The 23,074-nt window shown below is 41.7% G+C and overlaps 1 protein-coding gene across 2 annotated transcripts in view; it reads left to right on the forward strand.

Annotated features, from left to right (window-relative positions):
* The window catches only part of LOC100949951 (guanylate-binding protein 1), a 120,635-nt gene that overhangs the window by 87,416 nt on the left and 10,145 nt on the right, over positions 1-23,074 (forward strand). The window contains exons 1-7 of one of the 2 annotated variants that reach the window (XM_003784285.3): positions 11,163-11,188; positions 11,281-11,466; positions 18,682-18,953; positions 19,912-20,039; positions 20,953-21,062; positions 22,036-22,232; positions 22,829-23,071. In XM_003784285.3, the coding sequence (XP_003784333.3) occupies positions 18,701-18,953; positions 19,912-20,039; positions 20,953-21,062; positions 22,036-22,232; positions 22,829-23,071 (931 nt within the window). In that variant the 5' untranslated portion in view covers positions 11,163-11,188; positions 11,281-11,466; positions 18,682-18,700. Of the gene's footprint in view, positions 1-11,162; positions 11,189-11,280; positions 11,467-18,681; positions 18,954-19,911; positions 20,040-20,952; positions 21,063-22,035; positions 22,233-22,828; positions 23,072-23,074 lie in introns of those variants that run through there. The other variant, XM_023509931.1, reaches the window with a different exon arrangement.

Below are 23,074 nucleotides of genomic sequence, written 5' to 3' on the forward strand. Positions count from 1 at the left end.
ATTGTGAAATTGTGGCAAGACTAGGCATGGTGGCTCACACCTGTAATCCTAGCACTGTGGGAGGCCAAGGCAGGTGGATTGCCTGAACTCACAGGTTTGAGAGCAGCCTGAGGAAGAGCGAGATGCTACCTCTAAGCCCAGCATTGTGGTGGGCACCTGTAGTCCCAGCTACTTGGAAGGATGAAGCAGGAGGATTGATGAGCCCAGGAGTTTGAGGTTGCCATGAGCTATGATGCCACAGCATTCTACTGAGGCAACACAGTGAGACTTTGTCTCAAAGAAAAAAAACTTGTGGCAATATATTTACAACAACATGTTACCTGGTGAAAAAGTCAAAAGCAACAGCTGTGACAGTGAGGACTGACAAGGGAAGATGGACTGTTGTCTTGTACATGTGCCTGATGTAGGACTGGGCTGGAAAGAAACATGGGACCCTGAGTGTGGTTTTCTAGTTTTCCCCCTGTTTCTATGAGGTTAATGGTCTAAAACAACAGGCATTGGTGGCTCACAGTTCCATAGATTAGAAGTCCTTATCAAGGTGTCTGGGTGCTCTGCTTAGGGTAACAAGCTAAAAACCAAGTGTCAGTGGCTTTAGTTTTCATATATGGAGGCTCTGGACAAACCCTGTCCATATTGCCGACAGTGATGATGCATCAAATCCTTCCTGAATCTCTCTTCCGATAAATAGCTGAAGAAAAGTGCCTGATAGGTGTCATGGGATTAGCTAATGCTCAACAAGGAACTTAAATTTCTTAAGGCAATCTGAGCTACATACCATAACCTAATCAGAGGATCTATATCCATCATATTAATAGGTCCAAGAATTATTCAGGGTGTGGACATGTAGGGGTGAGACATTTATGGGACACCTTAATTATCCTTTTCATAGGCCCTGTTACTTAAAGTACATCTTTCAGTCTGTCTAGAACTGACCTAGAAGAGAAAAATCTCTCCATATAGAGGATATCCACTGGATTGTAATTTACAAGTAAAAACAGAAAAGCATTCTGTTCCTATAGCTTCACATATCCAATCCCACATTAAAACACTTCACAGTTCTAACTCTTCTCAGAATATGGTATGTAGTTTATTTGCCACATATGTGTTTCTATCCACATCAGCCTACATTCTTGGAGCAAATGATCCTTCCAGCCAGAATTCAACTTTCTGGTGCTCATGGTTGGAAATTGGCTTATATTAAAAAAGCCATAGAGTTTATCTGTTATCATACATTGACAGATATTGGGCCTGGCCCTAAAGAAGTTAAGGGACATTCTACAAGTCACACAGAGAATTGCTCAGAAGAGAGACTGAAATAAGTCTTCTAACTCCTGATCTAATTTCCGTGTCCAGTTCACTTTGAGATCCTCAGATTACTTCTTCCAAGAGGCTCACAATTGGGCCTTCCCTTCTAACAGCTACTTTCTCTAGTATTTCCCTACATTTCCATGGCATGTAACCTCGGATAAAAAGAAGGAAGAATTCCTGATGCAGAATGAAGAGGCACCTGCCAAATATTTCCACACTGAATATAAGTATCTTTCAGCGCCCCTGATAGAAAGCATTTCAAGAGGAACTTCCTCTTTTCCTGGAGGGCATGAGCTTTATTTAGAAGCAAAAATAAAGGCTGAACGGGAGTATGAGCTAGTTCCCAGGGAAGGAGTTAAAGTGAGGAATAGGGACCAGGGTTATGGACCCCAGAGGATAGTCAGAGAGCTTTTGTTGCCCCTTCTGAAAGTCTGAGACCACAGCACCATTTGTGGAAAGAAAGCAGAACATGGAACTATCTTTACATTTTTAGGTTTTACATTCACAGTTGTTTAAACATTCATAACGAAACCAGAAATATTTCTTCCTAAAGAGGATTTAGAATCAGGAATGCATGTGAAACAATGGAGTAGTTTTTGTGCTCATTATGGAGGAGATGTGAAAGAAACAACTTTGTCTTCAAGAAGATTATGATCTCACCTGACATTGACAACGTGATAGTCAATTGGCTGTGGTGTGATTACGGTTACCACAGTGATATGTAACTATCACTACAATGATGATGGTGGTGGTGAGCATCATGGCTTACATACAAGAAGCATTCACTTCCCATGACAAGTATAGTTTTAGGTGATATGTTGGATGAGCAATTTAATTCTCATAATGATATAAATTAGGTATTACTGTCTTCCACAGTATGGAGTTGAGAAATATAATGGATGGAGAAGCTAATGAGGTGGCCACGATGACTCACCCTGCAAGTGGTAGAGCTGATAAGGTGGCCATGATGACTCACCCAGCAAGTGGTAGAGCTGATAAAACTTATCTATGTACTAGGCAGCCAGTAGACCCTCAGAACTTCTTCTTTTGAGGAAACAGCGTACTATACCAATTTATATCCTACCAATAGTATCCAATAGTTCCTTTTTCTCCACCAGTGATTGTTATCTTCTGAGTTTTTATAATGGTCATTCTAATGATAATACCTCATTGTGGTCCTGATTTCCATTTCTGTGATGCTTAGTGGTGTTAAACATGTTTTCACTTAGGTGTTGACCATTTACATATCTTTTTCTGAGAAATATCTATTAAGGTTCTTTGACCCTATCTTAATTGGGTTTGCAGGGATGTTATTTTTATTTATTTATTTATTTAATTTTTTTTCTTGTGTTGTATGAGTCCCTACATATAGTAAATATTAGCTCCTTAGGAGATATATGTTTGCAAGTATTTCTTCTCATTCTGTATGTTACTTTTTTATTTTGTTGATCATTTCCTTTCCTGCTCTGCAATGTTGACTTTGACGTAATCCCACTTGGTTATTTTTTGTTTCCCTGAGTATTTAGTGTCTAATTTGAAAATTAATTGCCAAGACTGAAGGCATAGTGCTTTTCCTCTGTGTTTTATTTTAGGATTTTATGATTTCTGGACTCACATTTAAATTTTCACACATTTTTAGTTGATTTTTGTGTATCAGATAAGGATCCAATTCATTCTTTTGGATAGTCAGTTTTCTCTGTACCATTTATTGAAGACACTCCCATTCCACATTGTATATTTTTGCACATTTGTTGAAAATTATTTGACTATATATAGGTTGGTTTCTTTCCTGGGTTTCCATGGAAACCCAGGTGGTAATGGGCTATGAATCTGTTTTTATGCCCTGTACCACGTTACTTGAATACTATAGCTTTGTGGCAGATTTTGAAATCAGATAACATACTGTTGGCTTTACTTTTGTTACTCAAGATTGATATAGCTATTCAGGATCTTTTATAGTTCTATACAAATTTTAGAATTATTTTTATTCCTGTGAATAATTTCACTGGAATTGTTATAGGGATTACATTAAATCTGTAGAGGGTTTTACATAGTATAGACGTTTTAATCAATATAATTTCTTCCAATTCATGAACATTAGATATCTCTCCATTTATGTCTTCTTAATTTCTTTCCTCAATATTTTCCACATTTCATGATACAGTTTTTTCATCTCCTTGGTTAAATGTATTTATAAGTATTTTACTTTTTTGCTGCTATTTTAAATGTTCATTTTAAGTTTTTTGGGGTAGTTTCTTGTTAGTGTATGGAAATGCAACTATTTTGTATATTAATTTTTCTGAATTTATTTTTGATTTCTTCAACATTATTTATTTTGTTTTTATTAACAGGTGGATTTCTGGTTATATTTCCAAAGGAAATAGAACCACTATCATGAAGAAATACCTGTATTCTCATGTTCATTAAAGCATTATTCATTATCCCCTTGCCATGGAAATAACCTAAGTGAATATCCACAAATGAATAGGTGAAAAAGATGTATATATCATATAATGAAATATTATTCATTATAATGAATAATGAATAGAAGGAAATCCTGCCAAAAAGAAGGAAATCCTTCCAAAAGAAGGAAATCCTGCCACTTATTACAATATTAATGAACCTGGAAATACAAATACTACATGCTTCTTCACCTTTATGTGAAATTTAGAAGAAGAAGGTCAAAGTCAAATCAATAAAAGAATGTTAATTTTCAGAAACAGAGGAATGTGGGAAAATGGGAAATACTGGTCATAAGTTCCGAACACCTAATTTACAGCATGGTGACTCTCATTAAAATAACATGTTATATACTTGAAATTTGCTAAGATAGTAGATCTTAGATAGTATTCTCAACACACAAAAAAGGTAACCATATGAAATGATGGAGATGATACTGGCTTTACTGTAGCAATTGTTTCACAGTGTACACATACACCAAAACATGTTGTATACCTCAAATGCACACAATTTTTATTTGTCAATCATACCTCAGTAAAACTTTGAAAGAAACTCAGAGGCACCCTGGAAAGCTTTCTGGCATTGAGGTCAGAACTCTTAGTTGAAATACTGATAGATGTTTTGCAGTTAAGAAAGGGCAGCACAGCATCCAGGCAGAAGAAAAAGAATGTGAAAATATTTTAAACAATGAAGGACCAGTGTTTCTAGCAGTGCAGCAAATCTGGCTGTCTGCACCCTGGGGTGGGGGTGGCAGCATCCCTGGGAGAGGAGCAGGAAAGTTGGGAAGGGGGCTGCTGGGAAGGGTCTGAATTCATTGTCTCCTCAAAGGGCTTGAAAGAGTTCGGCCACAGAAAAAAAGAAACCATGGTAGGATCTTAAGCAAGATGCAGAATTTGCAGGGTTAAATTTCTGCTTTATTTCCTCATCAGAGACAAAATTTTTGCTGCCTGACAGATATCTGCTCCTTCTTGGTTCCTCAGGCAAATGAGGTTCTCTAGAGCTTCCTGCAGCAGCAGGTGGTTACAGAGAAATCCATCCTGCAGTCTGACAAAGTCCTTGCCACTGGAGAGAAGGCCATAGCAAGTGAGGGACAGGGCTCAGCTCTCATGGGGCAGGCAGGCTCCTGCAGTGCCCTCTGCCTGATCAGACAGAAGGATCTTCCTGACACCAGGAGCTTTGTCCTGCTGGAGAACACACATGCTCTGCTAAATCTTACAGCAACATGGAGAGCTGGGGCTTCACATCTGACTAGTCAGGGCCTTTCCTTCATAGTCTGAAACACTCTCTTCCTGATGTGCCTGGTGGGAGAATTCAGATATTTCTCATTGTCCACCTCCTTGGATATTTTTAAAGTTGGTTTGGTCTCTGATTTCAGTAGGGTAGAACTCTGGCCTGTCTATAATTTTCCTTTCCCTGTAAATGTTTGTGGAGCAGCAGAATGGACCTTGACGGAGGCAGCTGAGAAGGAAATGTTGATGGAAAGACAGAAACAGGAGGAGCAGAAGATGGAGGCTCAAGAGAGAAGCTCGAGAGAAAACCTAACTCCACTGAGGGAGAAGATTGAGAGAGGAGGTAGATCTGTGGGTAAGAGCTAGAGTAGGCTGGTGCTCCCCTGGAGGCCCTGAGCTTCAGCCCCTCTGTTGCTCTGCACACATAAGGGTGAGGTGGAGATGGAGTATCCAGCAGAATAGAGGAGAAATTAGTCCGGGAAACGTCTACATAGAGATCAGCAGCTTAGAGATAGGACATAAGTAAGACTGAAAAGCAACTGAGATAGGACAGCTTAGAGATAGGACATAAGTAAGACTGAAAAGCTGCTGCTATCTAACCTGAGGGCTGTCACTTTCCCTTTCTCCTCTGTCCTCCCAGCCTGATAGCTTTCTCCTTGAACAAAAGAACTGCCTGTTTGATTGAAACATGAAATTGATATTTTCTTACTTTTTATTTGGTATATGCATGGCATAGAATATTCTGCTGCAGATAGTGCCTGTTATTCTGCTGGGGGCTGATCCAGTGCTGTGTGTGTGTGTGTGTGTGTGTGTGTGTGTGTGTGTGTGTCCGTGTGTGTTTGAATTTCTCAGGCCTTTTCTCCCTTTGTCTGCCAGACCCAGGGTGGTCAGGTAAAGTCCACCCTGGCTGGGGAATTCTCAGGCCACCATGCTGTGGCTCGGTTCCTGGGTTGCAGTAATCTGAGAGAGCAGGAAAGGATGCTGGTGAACAAGCTGAAGGTTGCTTCGGATGAAGCCTGGTAATTTTTGATGGCCAGTACCCTGTTTCCTCAAGAACAAAAGGTTCAAGATTTTAAGCACAGCCATAATTCCAAAGAAAAACCCAGAAGGTATATATTTCATTAAAATCTTAAATACTTCTAGATCTTACCAAGCCTCTAAGCCTACAAGACTCCAGAACCATCTGCAGCCTTAGATTTTGAATAGTACACATGATGCCCCCCCCCACTAACCCTATGCTGGCTGCTGTGTGTGGTGATTATAGCATGGTCTTACTGTGCCCCAGTGAGATAGGACCTTAGTCTACTAGTCCTTGGATATTTGTCACAACAATCAAAGGAACGCGAAATGGTTCCCTCTTGTCTGAAGGTGTTAGATGTGGCCTGAGATGAAATGGGAGATACTGAAAGCTCTGAAATTGCTGGATTTGTTTCCACATATGCTGATTCATCCTATACAACCAGACTAACCTACATTGCATGACCTCCAGAGTTCTAACCAGGGTTAGCAGTTCCCATTATTTGTTAGATAAGCATGGCACTGCTACCTTTCTGTAACGGAGAATTAATTATACTTAAAACTACATTCCCTCTGAAAGGGCTTTCTTTGTGATAGAACATGACTCCTCTCCACCCCTGGTGAGATGGTGATGAGAGAATTTCATAAAAACATCACAGTTTGATGCCTGAGATGCCTGAGAAGTAAATACGGTCTTAAGTCATAATATTACTAACTAGGAAACTCTGTTAAAAGTTGGAGATTTTCACTTTGAGAGGCTGAGGTGGGTGGATTGCTTGAACTCAAACGTTTGAGACCAGCCTGAGCAAGAGTGAGACCCCATCTCTAAAAAAAAATAGCTGGGCTTTTTGGCAGCTGCCTGTAGTCTCAGCTCCTTGGGAGACTAAGTTAGGAGGATAACTTGAGCCTAAGAGTTTGAGGTTGCTGTGAGCTCTGATGCCACAAAACTCTATCCAGGGTGACAAAGTGAGACTCTGTCTTAAAAAAGAAAAAGAAATGTAAATGCACATACCTTTGATATGGCAATTCCACACTTAGGAATTTATTGTACAGATTTACTTACCCAACCTTAAAATGACATGTGCAATAGTGTGCATGTCACAGGATCATTGTGAGACCAAGAGAATGGAAAAACCTTTAAGTTCCCTCTGTCTAGGCCTACTAAGGTAAATCTTGAGAAATATTTTCAAAGGAACACTCTACAGTCACTAAAATAAAAAGAGAACCTCACTTGTACTAATATGAGAAAGTCTTCAAGACGTATCATAAGTAAAAAAATAAAGATGTAGGAAGTGTATATAATTACTACCCCTGAATTTAAAAAATAATGTGTGCATATATTATTGTCTCACCTGGGAAAGATACAGAATAAACTAATATCCATGGTCACAACAGGAATGGACACAAATAATTAAGGTGAGAAATGGGAGGATAACTTTACATTATATATTCCTCATTCCTTTAGTATTTGTATGAATTTATGACTTTTTCACATATTGAAACCCAACCCCCACTGTGATGGAATTAGGAACTGGGGACTTAGCGATTGATTAGGTCATGAGGTTGGAGTCCTCATGAATGAGATCAGTGTTTCCATAGCTCTTCTCTTCTACGAATGGAGGACATAGCTAGAAGGTGCCATGTAGGAACCCAACAGTGGGCCCCCAGCAAACACCAAAGGTGCCAGTGCCTTGATACTGTACTCCTCAGCCCTCAGAACATTCAGAAATAGGTGTCTGCTGGACAGACATTTAAAAGCCATGCAATTTATGATATTTTGCTATAGCAGCCATAGAATATTCTAATAGAATAAGATACACTGAAATAATTTAAATAAATTATCACATGGATAAAATAATAATTACAGCCACTCCCAACCTGTTATTGTCACATATCTTTGCCTCCCTATTTGCTCAGCAAGATAAGGCATCTTTATTGGCTCCTGCAACTCTATCATATGCCCTGATTTTTGTCCAAACTCCACTGCACACAACTAAACTCTTATATATGATAGACTTTGTGGATAATCATTACTTGTAAAACATCTTGACAAACAATAAATGACCAATGGATTGTAAAATTGAATACCTCATGGAAAACGATTCTTGAGAAAATGATTTTATTTTTAAAAGAAAATTTACTTTTTTGGCATCTATGTTCTTTTTCCTAATAAAATAATTCCGTCATTAAAAAAATTCACAAAACTGAAGAAAGTGTAAAAATAAAAAATAACATCAAATCTCATCAATGAGCCAGAAATGCTGTTAATTTTGTAGAGATAACCTCCTAGACTTTTATTTTGATTACTGACTTATAATTTTGTATATGTATCATGAGCTGAGCTATTCTCAAACAACACATACTAATTTATCTAACAATAATAACTTCTTCTGCAAAGGTATTTGGAGGAGGGTAGGTAATAAATTTATTTCTTTCATATTGTTAGTGAATTAAAAAGTTTACTAAAAGAAAGACTTTTCCACAAAAATTCAGAAAAGAAGGAACACTGTCGTATTATTGAGTAGGCAGAACCAAGTCCATGTATTAATATATAAGTACTCTGCAGGTGACTAGAAAATCCAGGTAACAGTTCATCCTGTGCATACACCAAAACAAATAAGACTCTTCATGCTGCACTGTTTTTGCAGGTATGTAATATGTTTCCTTAAGATGAATATCATTCTATTTTTCCATAAGAAGGCTTGACACTCAAGTTGCTATTACATGCTGAATTTGCTGCATCGTCTTTCCTGGAGTTCAAACTACTCTTGGGAATCCAAGTAGCTATTTGCATAGTTGCTCGTCTTCATCTGAAAGCATAAAACTCTTTTCTTCCGTCCCTGACAATAAGTGATTACATCCAGGATAGACACCTAGGTTATGCTCCCTTGGTGACAGGGAGCCTAAGGATCTGTCCTTCTGAGCGTTTACATTTCCAAAGACACAGAGCCCAGAATCTTGAAGATTTCCTGGGTTGCAAAGTTAGCAATGTTTTCATTAGCCCAAGAGGGTTTTATTTATATTCAAAGGGTTAGAAAAAAGCCTCTAACTCACTTGTCTTAAAGGAACAAACAACAACATAAAACCTATAAAAAGGAGTGGGAAAATGAGCACTTTTTAGTTTCCTTCTTTTCCTGAACTTATACATAATTCACAAAGATTCAATTGTCCTGCACCTACTTCAAAAAGGAAATCAGATTTTCCTGTTCTGAAGAAAAAAGCGCTGATTTCCCAGAATTAGTTCCATTGTGAAATACTCCTGCCCTGCTTTCACTTTCAACTTCCCAGATAATAACACACGCATACAGCGCGCGCGCGCACACACACACACACACACACACACACACACACAGAGTCTTATTCTCTTCTTCTCTGTTTTTCCCCCTCTCTTTCTTTCTTTTAGAGACAGTATAGAGAAATAATGTGAAATTCAGAAAATGGATTTTTAAATTTGAATCTCACTCAATGACTTGCCAGCTTAGTGTAACTCATGGCCTTCAGGTGAACATATTAGTTAATCTCTTTCTGACTCATTTGGTAAACACAGTTATGTAAGTGAAGAAGTGGTTGATAGTGTTACTGGAATATCTTTTCTTTTTTTTTTTTTTAAAGACAGAGTTTCACTATGTCACCCTGAGTAGGTGCCGTGGTGTCACAGCTCACAGCAACCTCAAACTCTTGGGCTTAAGGGATTCTCTTGCTTCAGCCTCCCACGTAGCTGGGACTACAGGTGCCCACCACAACGCTCAGCTATTTTTGTTGTTGTTGTTGTTGTCATTGTTGTTTAGCAGACCCAGGCTGTGTTCAAACCGGCCCTAACCACTGAGCTACAAGCGCCAAGCCCGGAATTTCTTTCTTCACTAGGTCCTTGGTCTTGGAGATTGGAAGAATGAACCCACAGATCACAGATCAGTGGTAAGACAGGATTTAGGGCAATGCCTGTGGCTCAAGAATAGGGCACTGGACCCATATAATGGAGGTGGTGGATTCAAACATGGCCCTGACCAAAAAAAAAGATAGGATTTATTAGACTGAAAGGAATACAGAAGGTATAAGAAGCACCAGACCTCCGGCAAAAGGAAAGACACAAGTTGGAAGTCTCCATAAGGTTCCTTTTTCTAGGTTATATACTGTTAAGACTTGGGTTTGGCCAGGACTTGGCAGATTAAAAAACACAGTTTTTGAAAAGTTAATGAGTGTATTAACAAATGAATGAACGCAGTCCCTACCCACTCAGCCAGGTTATTAGGTCCTGCGGTTTTTGCTTCAGGGAAGGAATTTGAGTGTGTGCATGCTGGAGAGACGCCCCTTTTCACACTGCTTTGTTGTTGTTGTTTGTTTGTTTGTTTTTATTTTTTTGAGACTTGACCTTGCTAGAGCCCAGAGGATGTGGCCTGGAAAGGGCAGCCTGTTTGTGCCCAGAGATGGGGGTCTGATATCTGAGCTCACTTGGGCCTAGAGAATGGGGGAACCCTGTGTCAATAGCATGAGTTTGGGATTAAGACTTCATGGGTTGAGATCTTACTTAGTAGCTCTTCTAACAAGTTGTTAAATGTCTCTGTAACACTGCAATAAAAGTATTTTAGTAAGGATACAATAGGATGATCCACCTAAAGAAGTTTATACTGGTCTGCATCACGTGTGCAATAATGGGCACTATCATCATTATTATTCTTTACTTATTATATGTGCAGCACCTGGCGCAGGTGCTGAGAATTCAGGTGTACAAGACATGAATGAGGGCACAGAGGGCACTTAACAGTCCTCATTCCTAAACATGAGTTGTAAGATCCACTGAGAATGAGTATAACATTCAAGGACATTGGACCTACAAATTATTAGATGAAATTTTCTCATCTCTGTGCTTCTCAAACTGGTGCATAAACAGGAGATAACATTATTTTAAATGACCCCATGAAGATTTTTTATTAATAGTACACGCAGTCTCTAAGATTTCTTCCAATAATAAAACTGGAAGGATCTGGTTAAGACCTTTTGCCTGGCAAACCCTCCCACCAGAACAGCTCTGGTTCTTTTCAGGGCAAATGAGTTCCTTCTTTAAATTACTTTCAGTTTCATATTAGTGCACTTCTTTGCAGAGGCTGCTTTTCTTTTTAATTTGTCTAATGATAAGGTCTCTGAAAAAACTCTAGAAAGCTCTGGCTCCTTTTAGGGTAAATAAGTTGCCTCCTGAAATTACTTTCAGTTTCATATTGGTGCTTTTTAACGCTGAGGTTGTTTGCTTTTTAATTTGTCCAATCATTAGCTCTCTGAAGAAACTCTGGAAAGGCCAAGGGCATTGGAGTGTAACACAAAAGTCTAAAGTTCCAGCGACAGAAAAAAGAGGGTGAAAGGACTGCTGCCAAACTCAGAAGAGAGGGAAGAGGACGAGGACTCCCACCTCTCTCACTGACACTGAATCCTTCCCAACATTAACGGATCTCTACTCAGGGTAAGACTGGGGCACAGATGGGAAAGATTTATAAAGGTGCACGAGTTTTCTCTGAATTGGTCATCCTCCAGCCTGCTGTAGGACACAAGTCAAGATGAAATCTTGGTTTCATCAGGTGGCTTCCTGTCCCTTAAGTGCCCTCTGCTCTTGTTGTGTTGAGTTAGGCTCCAGCAGAGTGGCAACTACACAGAGAGATGGGGATGCTTTAAGGGTATTTCTTACTTGACACCATGTAAATTACCTCTATTTATTAGTATCTGCCTAAATAAACTCAGACTCCATTGCTTTCTTGTTTGCAACCTCTATAGTTACAAGTGGCAACTTGGAGTGGGCAGAAGCAGGTAACAAGTAATTGGGAGCTTATCAAATCTTTGTGCAACTTTTTCTGAATCAGTCACTGATTTTTACCCTATTTTATGGTGGTATACCTTACATTACAAAAGGAAACCATAAGCATTTCTCTCTGTGGGCCACTGTTGTAGAGGAAATAAGTCCTGATCATAGAAAAATAAATGACTTTTTTTGTTATGTTGTGGTTCTCAACCTTCCTAATGCCGCAGTGTATTTTCATTGTTAAAAAGGGGTGGCAATCCACAGGCTGAGAATTGCTGCTCTATGAGATGGTGAGCCAGATAATTAGATGTCAGCTTTCAGCAGAGCAAGTCAGATATAATCAACTCCATAGTTGAAGAAAACATGTCTCTATCATAGGATAAGAATGAAAAGAATGTGGTGCCTTTGGCCTCTGTGTGTGTCTTAAAGAGATTATAAATTTTATATCATGATCACTTTAAGTTACAGAGGTTAAGACATTCAAGTTTAAAACACAAAGTTAACATTTGTGAAGTTTTCTACTTCTTTTTTTTATTTTTAGAGACAGAGTCTCACTTTGTCGCCTTCAGTAGAGTACTGTGACATCACAGCTCACAGCAACCTCCAGCTCTTGGGCTTAGGCGATTCTCTTGCCTCAGCCTCCTGAGTAGCTGAGACCACAGGCGCCCACCACAATGTCCGGTTATTTGTTATTATTATTATTATTTTATTATTATTATTATTTTGCTGTTTGGCCAGGGGCGGGTTCAAACCCGCCACCCTCGGTATATGGGGCCGGCACCCTACTCACTGAGCCACAGGCACTGCCCGTTTTCTACTTCTTTTAACTTTACAAAATTATCAAGGCCGGTTAAAGAGGATATCCTTACAATTGTGTATGTAATACTCAATACTCAGTGGAGTTCAAACAAGCCCTGGTTTGTCTGAGAGCCCTTCCTGGTGGTGTATTCTTTTCATTACTTGAAAGAATTATAATCAATATGTAAACTGATACATGTGGAGGGAATAAAGACTTGATCTGAAAACACAGGTTTTATATCTAGTGATATAAAGGAGTTAAAAATCAACAGACTAGACCCGGCGGGCAGACAGGAAGGCTCAGAGCCAGCGGAGGAAGCGGCAGTGAACCCAGCCAACTGGAGGGTGGAGCAGGTGCGCGCGTGGATGGGGCTGACCTCCGGCTACTGGGGCGGCAGTAGGGTTTCCCCAGGGGCAAGTCTGGGAGCCCAAATACGCGAATAGGGGCCCGCAGAAGGACACGCTCCGGACCCAGGTCCTGATCCTACCCTAGAAGGTCTTGCCCGGGCTTTCCCGGCCCCCTGGCCCTCCCTACCACTCGAGTGCCAGATGTTCAGGGGGCGGAGGCCTTGGCTGGGGGAAGAGGTGCTGGCGCTGCTTCCCTGCCCGCAGCTTCAGTGCGTGCGCCAGGAGTTGGCGGGCGAGCTGCAACCCGAGCACGGCGGGAAGAGCTAGTTCCGGGGAGGTGCGAGGGGGTGTCCGCGCCGCGTTTCGCCCGCCTACGGGCAACACTGCCCAGCGCCCGGCCCTATGCTCGCGGTCCCGCACCGGCCGATGGGGCCCGGCCGGCTGCGGTCATGGGCAGGGGTCTAGCTGGGACAAGGGTCTTTAACTGGGAAGAGAAGTATCCCTGGCACAGCCCAGGGAAGCAGAAACCCGGGAGACCTCAAATTGCACGGCAGCGCCAGCCGGCAGAACGGCACGGGCAGGCGGGTGGTGGGGTTCCGGGGCGCCCCCGACTTCTCCAGGGAAGTCCCAACCGCGCGAACAGAACTAGCGCTCAGGCTCACCGGACCTCGCGCTCGTCCCCCGCGTCTCCCAATAATGCACAAAATTTTCTGACTCCCTCTCCCGTGGCGATCACAGAGAGCGATCTCCTGCCTTTCGTAACCGCAGGGGCGACTTCGCCAGGCCTGGCCCGGCACCGCCCTGGAAGCGAGCGCTGCAACCACGGTGGCTCTCCAAAGGCTCCGGCGCCCTCTAGGGCAGCTGGGCGGAGGAATGCCCTCTGTGATAGGGTCCTGTCCCGTACCTCGGCCAAGGCGGTGCACGACAATGGGCAGCTTAATTAGGTTGTTGACAACAGCGAGGAGGAGTACTGGCACGAAAGCAGATCCAATTACGAGACCGTAATTCCGGAGGGCAAGCCCAAGAGCCCCGCATGTTACAATAACAAGGAGCTGAAGGGGAGGCTGGTGTGCACTGCGTGTGAAGTGCCAGCCTTGATAGGAACATTGCAATGGCCAAGGGGAACCATGGCTGCAGCATCAAGCAGGTGCTGGGCGCACTCCCGTGGCGTAAGCGCCTCTGACCTGGCCAGCGTGGCCCCACTCCCTGCTGAGTGTACGGTGGACAGGGTGCTGTCTGAAAAGGCCTTTGGCTTCCATGGCAAGTGCGTCCAGTGGATCCAGCAGATGCTGCCTGACAAGCGGATTCCCAGCCTAGTGACATATTATGATTCTTGGAAGAACACCCATCGCAGCCAAACTAGAGTGATGGACAGACAGGGATGGCGCCTGGGGGCCCGCAAGGACAAAGAAGGCAATGATACACTTGAAAAGGGACGGGGACCTATGAGTGAGGGAGACTTACTTCTGGAGATCACACACGGCCCCCTTGGCTCCTGAATGCTCACCCAGGCCCCAGGAAGAAGTAGGCTCAGTTCCACCACCACCTGTTGTGAACCTGGCATTGCCCACTCAGTGGCGTGCATTTGAGTCCTGGGGGCCTCCCTGCCATGTCAGGAAGCCCAGACCTCCCAGCCTCGGACTCCAAAGTCTGGGTTCTTAGCTCATCTACCTCAAGTGCCAGGTGCAGAGCATGAAGCCACAAACAGCAGCCTGCACCAAGCTCTGGAGGGTGGCATTGATTCACTCTTCCTCCCTGAGGCCAAGGCCAAGTTCAACAACAGCTAGACCACTGATGAGTAGATTTTGGCTGTCCTAGCCATCCCTAGGTATGACAAAGACTTTGGGCTGTTGCAGAGGTAATTGGGAGCAAGACTGACCCAAGTGAAGATGCTTTCCCTTGGCCATTGCAATGCTCAGAAGCCACTTCAATCTGGAGAAGGTGCTGCAGGTATGGGAGGCCAAGAGGATGGGGCTCCAGGAGTACCTGCCCCCCATGGAGGAGGTTAGGAGAGGGGCTCCCTTGCCAGCCCCAGGCCTAGAGAAAGATGATGAGGTCGACTTACATCTGTGCCCCCGTCAGTGCCTTCTGCACCACCACCCCCTCTAACTCCTATCTCACTGTCCCAGTCATCCCCACTGCTGAGGCCACCTCTGTCCACAGCTCCCTTCTGCTTCTTCCTCCAGTCCCCGCTAATTTTCAGCTGCCTGCTCTGGCTGCCTCCCATCACAATGCCCCCGTCCTGGCCCTAAGCCCCCACCCACCCTAATTGGAACCCTTTTGGAGCCAGCAGTGCCCTCACTCTGAGCCCTAAGGTCCCCCACCAATGAGAGGTTTCAACCCCTTTGCTGGACATTCTCCCACATCTCTGGTGTCTCTGAGGACAGAGGGACTACGGGCCCTTGCCAGGCCTTTCAAACACCCAGAGCTGCCAGTTGGCACAGCCTGACCTGTGGGTTCTCATGTGTTTCTGGCAGCAAAGCCTTTCTCCCTCCAGCCAGAGACTGAGGCTCAGGGACCTTCTGAGCTGGCCTGAGAGTGCTTTGTGCTTCCTGGCTGCAACCGGAATGCTGCCTCCTAGTCTGCTGGGGCTTGGCCCTTTGGCCCTGCCTTTTGTGTGTAGAGTTAGTGACCTTAGTGTGGGGGTGGGGAGAGGACAGTTTGGTATGTTGGCTGTTCTCATTCCTCTTTCCCTTTTTAAAATCAATAAGTCTGGGGAGAGGTAGGGAGGGGGGCAGGAGTGGGGCAGGAACAGCCCAGAGGCTGGAAGCTGTGTTTGCAGAGGCCAATGGGAAATGCTGAGACCCTCCACCATGCCCATCTCCTTTTGGAGAAAGAGGGGCTGGGGACTTACGAAGCAGATATGGTTTCTTTTTCAACATTTTTTAAAAATAAAAAAATGAAACTTTCCCCCCAAAGTAACAGACTAGTGTCAAGTTTGTGAGATATCAGGCTTGCGTGAAAAACAGGTGACTGTTGCTGGCAGCAAACACAAAGAACCAGTGAGTGTGTAGGCAGGACGGGCTACAGAACCTCAGAGGGCTCCTGCCAGGGAGGGGAGGAAGAATCTGGGTAACCTAAGTCCCAGGGTCTGACTAGATTCTACCCATGAGCAGATTTAGAAGAAACCAGGGCCGGGGCTGGTTAGAATGGCATCTACATTTCAGAGTGTGGATAGTCGCTCAACATAACATCGCCCAGATAAAGGCTGCCTATTTCTTTGTGCATGAGCTCAGAGAGCTCCATTTTGTTCAGTCCAAAGATCTATTGTAAACATGAAAAGCTTCCAAAGGAAATTTTGGAATTAGGTCAGAAGATGTGAGACACCTAGAAAAAAATTCCGGAAACTGAGATACAAGATGAGCTGGTGGAATATAACCTGGCACGCCCTTCTGGGTAGAAATTTAGCAATATCTAACAAAATGATACATTCTTACCTTTTGACCCAGTATTTTCACTTGTAGGAGTCTATCTTGAAGTTACTCCTGCAACAATATAAAAATACACATCCACAAGATTAGTAGAATTATTTTTTGCAGTATTGTTTGTAGTTGCAAAATATTTGAATGTCCATACATAAAACAGTATATCCACATAATCAAGTAGACACCTGTCAAAAGAGTTGAGAAAGCTTTTTATGAACTGATACGGACGGATTTCCATATAGCCTAATAATGTCATCTTCATGTTAGAAAATGTGAATAAGGAAATATATATGTATGTGGTTGCTCACTTGTGAAAAGTAAACACAAGAAACTTACACCAGAATCTAATAAGATTGGTATCTATAGAGGATGAGCAGGAATGAAGTGGAAAGAATAGAAAAACAGCTGGGATGCATAAAGAGCTGTAACGTGAAAGAGAAGTAACATTTCTCAGATCACAGATTTTTGTAAAGCTCTGACTTTAGAACCCTATTTCACAACCTAAAAAATAAATACATACTTAAAATCAACCAACAAATGAGTCTAACTGGGTTACAAACGAATAATTTAACCACACTGAAGAGGAGGGAGAAAGAAAGAGCTAATCTAAACAACTTTGAAATGCAGTGTTTTGACTAGATGCGTAAGACGACAGACAAAAAGAACCGTCAACTTGTAATGTACTCTAGTTAGTAAATTTATTTTTCCCAGTTAATTATTAATAACTTAGAAACTATTTGATGTGGACTAGAATCGAGCAAGGAAGTAAATTTATTGTGTGCAATTATATAGTCAGAGAAAAGGGTTAAAACAAAGGGGGAAAGTTTATGTAAATTGAGTTGTGGTGGACTGGAACTGTGAATATCAGAAGAAACTTTATATAGAGAAATGGATAGGTAGAAAAGAAATATAGATGTGTATATTCATGTGCTAGTATATAAACATATATTTCTTAACATTTCCCCTGAGAGGGCCTAGAAGTAATAAACACACCTAATGTGATAGCTTGGTGTCTAAACCTACTAATCAATGATAAAAACCAGAATTTGGGGAGAAATGGCTGATTCTAGTCTGCAGCAGGAAAAGTATGAGATGAACCCAGAATATATTTTGAAACCTAACCGTAAACAAGTGCTGAAAATATATTAGACACATGTGCAAAGAACATGAGATCAAACGCGGAGGAGTTCTCAGTGACCAGACTGGGACAAGTCAACTAACAAAATAATGATAGAAAAATGTTACCCACAGAATAAAATAAGTATCTTTAAGTATACACTGATAAAACTAAATGACTGAATAAATAAAATAAATGGAGGAGCAGGGACAACTCTTGCTCACAGTAGGACTCCAATTAATAAATGCAGAAGAAATGATGCAAATAGAAAATTACCCTTAGTCAAATACCACAGTAAATATGTTAGAAGCAAGAATTATCAATGAATGTTAAAAATAGTGGCTAAAAAAATATTAAAGTATGATGAGACTACATTTGCATAGTCTCAAAGATGTCTTTCCAAATGATACTTTTTAGGATGAAAGGGTAAATAGTATTTTACATTGGAGGAATCAGGCAGACAGTACCTGAACAAAGTGATCAGGTGATCAAAGGTCATAAGTCATATCGACATTGTGAATCTCTTTATACAAGACACTCAGAATGGTAGAACATCACTTCTGTGACATACTTTTCAAAACTACTTAACTTCAATCTAATAACGAGATAACACCAGAAAAACTCACATTGAAGGATATTCCACAAAATGACAGGCCAGTACTCTTCTAAAATTTCAAGGTCATGAAATACAAAACATCAAAGTAAGGAACTATAAAAGAAAGAATAAGGAACTATCAAAGATATGGCAAGACTAAGGAAACGTAGTGACCAAATGCAGTGAAGGATCTTGGGTTAGAAAGCAGGAGACAAGGACCTTGGTGGGAAACTGCTGAAGTGAAAATAAGGTGTGTGTGAGTTACTTAGTAATACTGCATCAATACTAAAATCCTGGTTTAGGTAATTGTTTTAGAGTTAGCTAAGATATTAACATTAGAGAAAGCTGGGGAAATGGTGTATGGGAATTTCTGTACCCATTGTACGCCTTTCTGTGAATCTAACTATTTTATAAAATAAAGTTATCTTTGAAGAGAGCCAGTGGAACAGTTTATAGGATAGCAGTTTAAAGGAAAATAGGCTTTTTAATGTACAAAAAACAAAGTTCAAGGATAGAAAACAAAAATTGAGTCCATAATGTAAAGTACTGTTTGGCTAACTGATTTGAAACTGCTTTCCATTTCATCTTTTGCTTTGCAGATAAAGGAATACCACAAACATGGCCTCAGAGACCACCGTGTGGGCCCCAGAGACCCACGTGCCGGCCCCAGAGACCCACATGCTGGCCCCAGAGACCCACATGCCGGCCCCAGTTTGCCTCATCAAGAATACTAAAGGGCAACTGGTGGTTAATCCAGAAGGCTTGACAATCCTGTCTGCCATCAAGCAGCCCGTGGTGGTGGTAGCTATCGTGGGCCTCTACCGCACAGGCAAATCCTACCTGATGAATAAGTTGGCTGGGAAGGACAAGGGTGAGTGACCAGCATGGCTGAGTCTCCTCTGTCCAATCACATGGTCAGCACCCATTGTGGGGATGTGAGGAGAGAAAATTAGAGTGGGGGATGAATGTTGAAAACTAATTTCAGTCCATCACTGGGCTCTTCACATGTGCTTTGTGTGGAAGATTGGAATCAACTCACTCTTTCTTCCCACTTTGCCTTTATTTTCCTATTTAAGAATATAAATGTGCTTTTGTGAAAGAAATAAGATGTTAATAAAGAAAAATAGCTTACATGATAATGAATCATTACACATTTTCTAAAAAGTTCCTGTAGCAACATCAATCTTTCACTGCAATTTATTTTTATTTATTTATTTTTGAGGCAGAGTCTCACTTTGTCACCCTTGGTAGAGTGCCCTGGCATCACAGCTCACAGTAACCTCAAACTCTTGGGCTTAAGGGATTCTCTTGCCTTAGCCTTCCAAGTAGCTGGGACTACAGGCACCCGCCACAATGCCCAGCTATTTTTAGAGATGGGGTCTTGCTCTTGCTTAGGCTGGTATGAAATCGGTGACCTCAGGCAATCCACCTGCCTCAGCCTCCCAGAGTGTTAGGATTACAGGGGGGAGCCACCATGCCCGTCCACATTCCACTGCAATTTAAAGAAAAATGAATGTTTCAAATCTATGTTTGATTCCTGATTTTCCTATTTCTGGGATTGAAATTAACATTAACACTAGTTGTAGTTGTTTTTTTTTTTGTATCTTTTATAATGACTTATTTAAATTAATATCATCATGAATTGATTATTATAAATTCATTCTACAGATGGAAAAAATCTTACATAGGGAAGTGAGTTACCTAAATTTCCACAGCTAATGAGAGACAGGTCTTGGGTTCAGTCTTCACCTATCTGAATATTTTTTTCAATTTTCAGAAGTGTCTACTTTGTAATCTCCTTCCTGCCTTATCCCCTCTCTTGTTTGCAGGCTTCTCTCTGGGCTCCACAGTGCAGTCTCACACCAAAGGAATCTGGATGTGGTGTGTGCCCCATCCCAAGAAGCCAGGACACACCCTAGTTCTGCTTGATACTGAGGGCCTGGGAGATGTAGAGAAGGTAAAAAATAAATTTTTAAAATTCTACTTATGTCACATTAGTAGCCCCCATTTGCATCCTCACTCTTGCTCCTTGATTTATGGTTCTAATTAATTATATCATTGTATTATTTTTAGTTTACTTGATACAAGCATTGAGAGTGGATAGTAATTTCAATTGATTATGAATCAACTCATAAAATAATGGCGAATGATGTTTTTAGTCTTTCTTTCTTTTTTTTTTTTTTTTTTTGCAGTTTTTGGCCAGGGCTGGGTTTAAAACCACCACCTCCAGCAATGAGGCTGGCGCCCTACTCCTTTGAGCCACAGGTGCCACCCCTTAGTCACTTTTTTTTTATGTTATGGTAATATGTTTCGGTAAGACTACTGAAGGCTCCTTTAATTTTCACACACATCTGAGTTTTCACAGTGGGGACCCTGGAGGATGGTTAAGAGTGTTCACATCCACAGCAGCACCACTAGAATCAGGAGCCAAGAGCAAGATCTCATCATAGCATCTCTATTCATTAAGGAGAATGTGTTACTACTACATGAATCTTGGACATAGAAAACTCCTGGGAAAGGAGCTTATTTTAACTATTGTCTAAAAAGTTTCTTACCATAATGTGTCATGAAAATTGAAGATAGTTATAAACTTATATTCAGGATACCAGTGGGAATTTGAGTAACTGATCAAAATAGCTACTACTAATCAAGTACATCTGAACTTGCCACTGTCATATACAAATTATATATACAACATTTAAATCATACAACATCATGAATTAAATATTTTAAATTCATGCTACAGATGAGAAAAATGCTGCAGGGGGAGGTAAGCTCCACAGCTAATGAAAGACAGGTCTGGGGTTCTGTCTTCACGTATCTGAATTGACAGCACCTTCACTGAGTCACCCTTCTACACTGACTTCCAGGGAGACAACCAGAACGACTCCTGGATCTTTGCCCTGGCCATCCTCCTGAGCAGCACCTTCGTGTACAACAGCATGGGAACCATCAACCAGCAGGCCATGGACCAACTGCAGTATCCTTTCATTGTGGTCAGAGTAGCACTCAATCTGAGAAAGAACAGCTTCGTCTTTTCACCAGGCCCAGAGCCTGGTAGGGAAGAATTGAGGCGGAGTCTCACTTTGTCGCCCTTGGTAAGGTGCTCTGGCGTCATAGCTCACAGCAACCTCAAATTCTTGGGTTCAAGTGATTCTCTTGCCTCAGTCTCCCAAGTAGCTGGGCTCAGCTTTCACTGTGCTCCACATCTCATTTTACCTCCACCAGGAGTTTGAACCTTCCATATTCTCAGACACTCAGCCCCACAAGGCTCTGTACATCCTCTATCTGACTTAATATCCTGTCCCTGTCCAACCCTAAAATATTCTCTAGAACATATGCTCTCACTTTCACAAATCTCTGTATTCTTACCATCTCCGTGTTGCCTCCTAACTGACTCCTAGCTATACACCATAGAGGTTATTTCCTCCCCAGATCTCTCAGATGATCTTACGTGGTAATTATATTTTTATCCCGAATTTTGCATGTCATAAATCCCAGGGATGAATCCTCTTTGCACCTTAAAACAGTTAATAGACACATTCTCCTTCCCGCACCATCAAAAAGAGAACCTCAAGCTATACCATCTTTCTTTGTTACAGTTTATCTACCAGCCTCCCAGTCAACACACCTTCATTTGTTAAAGATGTTAGCTGCTGGTGTTCTTTTCAGAGACTAGCAACCAATAGATACTTATTGTCAATATCTGATATTTTATTATGGTTATTTACTTGATTATTATCTGTCTTCATCATCAAAATGTAAGTTCTATAATGGTAGCATGTGTCATTAACTGTAATATTCTTAGTCACTAAAACAGGTGCTCAATAAATGTTTGGGAATGAATAAATCAACAAATACAGAGAAAACAAATTAGTTTAGGTAAGCACTGGGATAAAACATAGCATAAAAGTGGTATTTTTTTCTGTAGTTTTCTTAATTTAGCATCTCAGTTACGTGACAGAGCTGACAAATCGAATCAGGTCAAAATCCTCCCCAGGTGACAGTCAGGTAGAAGACTCAGCTGACTTTGTGAGCTTCTTTCCAGCATTCGTGTGGACTCTCAGAGATTTCTCCCTGGACCTGGAAATAGATGGACGGCCTATCACCGCTGATGAATACCTGGAGCATTCGCTGCAGCTAAAAAAAGGTTACTGGGCCCATTGGTTGGTTGGGTAACAAAAAAGAGAGGAAACAATATCACAATGACCATTCCTGTGTAGATGCTGAACTTTAGAATTTTGTGACTGTGTTTTTTTGATTGTTCTGTTAGTGGAAATGAAAACATGGCTTGACTAAATCATTTAGATTCTATTTTTTTCTTGAAAAAAGATTTTAAAATTCTAAAAAGAATTTTTAAATAATTTCTCCTTCATCATTAGTTTTCTCCTTATATAGTCTTTTCTTTTTCTTTTTTTTTTTGAGACAGAGTTTCAATTTGTTGCCATTGGTAGAGTGCCACACTGTCATAGCTCACAGCAACCTGAAACTCTTGGGCTCAAGCAATCCTCTTGCCTCAGTTTTTCATTTTTAGTAGAGGTGGGGTCTTGCTCTGGCTCAGGCTGGTCTGAAACTCATGAGCTCAAGCAATCCACCCGCCTTGGCTTCCCAGAGTGCTAGGATTATAGGCGTGAGCCACTGCACCCAGCTTCTTACATAGGCTTTGTGAAAATTATAACGTTGAAGGATCACATATTTGAAATACTTGGTCTGAAGTTTTACCACCCCGAATTTTCACTCCTGCAGGTACTAGTCAAAAGAATAAAATCTTTAATGAGCCTCGACTATGTATTCGAAAGTTTTTCCCCGAGAAGAAGTGCTTCATTTTCGACCGTCCTGCTCATAGGAAGTACCTTACCCGCTTGGAGCAGCTAAAGGAGGAAAATCTGAACCCTGAATTCCTAGAACAAGTTGCAGAATTCTGTTCCTACATCTTCAGCCATGCCAAGGTCAAGACTCTCTCAGGTGGCATCACAGTCAACGGGCCGCGTG

The sequence above is a fragment of the Otolemur garnettii genome, unplaced genomic scaffold (genome assembly GCF_000181295.1).
Source record: "Otolemur garnettii isolate 467f Iridium unplaced genomic scaffold, OtoGar3 scaffold00010, whole genome shotgun sequence".
Lineage (NCBI taxonomy): Eukaryota > Metazoa > Chordata > Mammalia > Primates > Galagidae > Otolemur > Otolemur garnettii.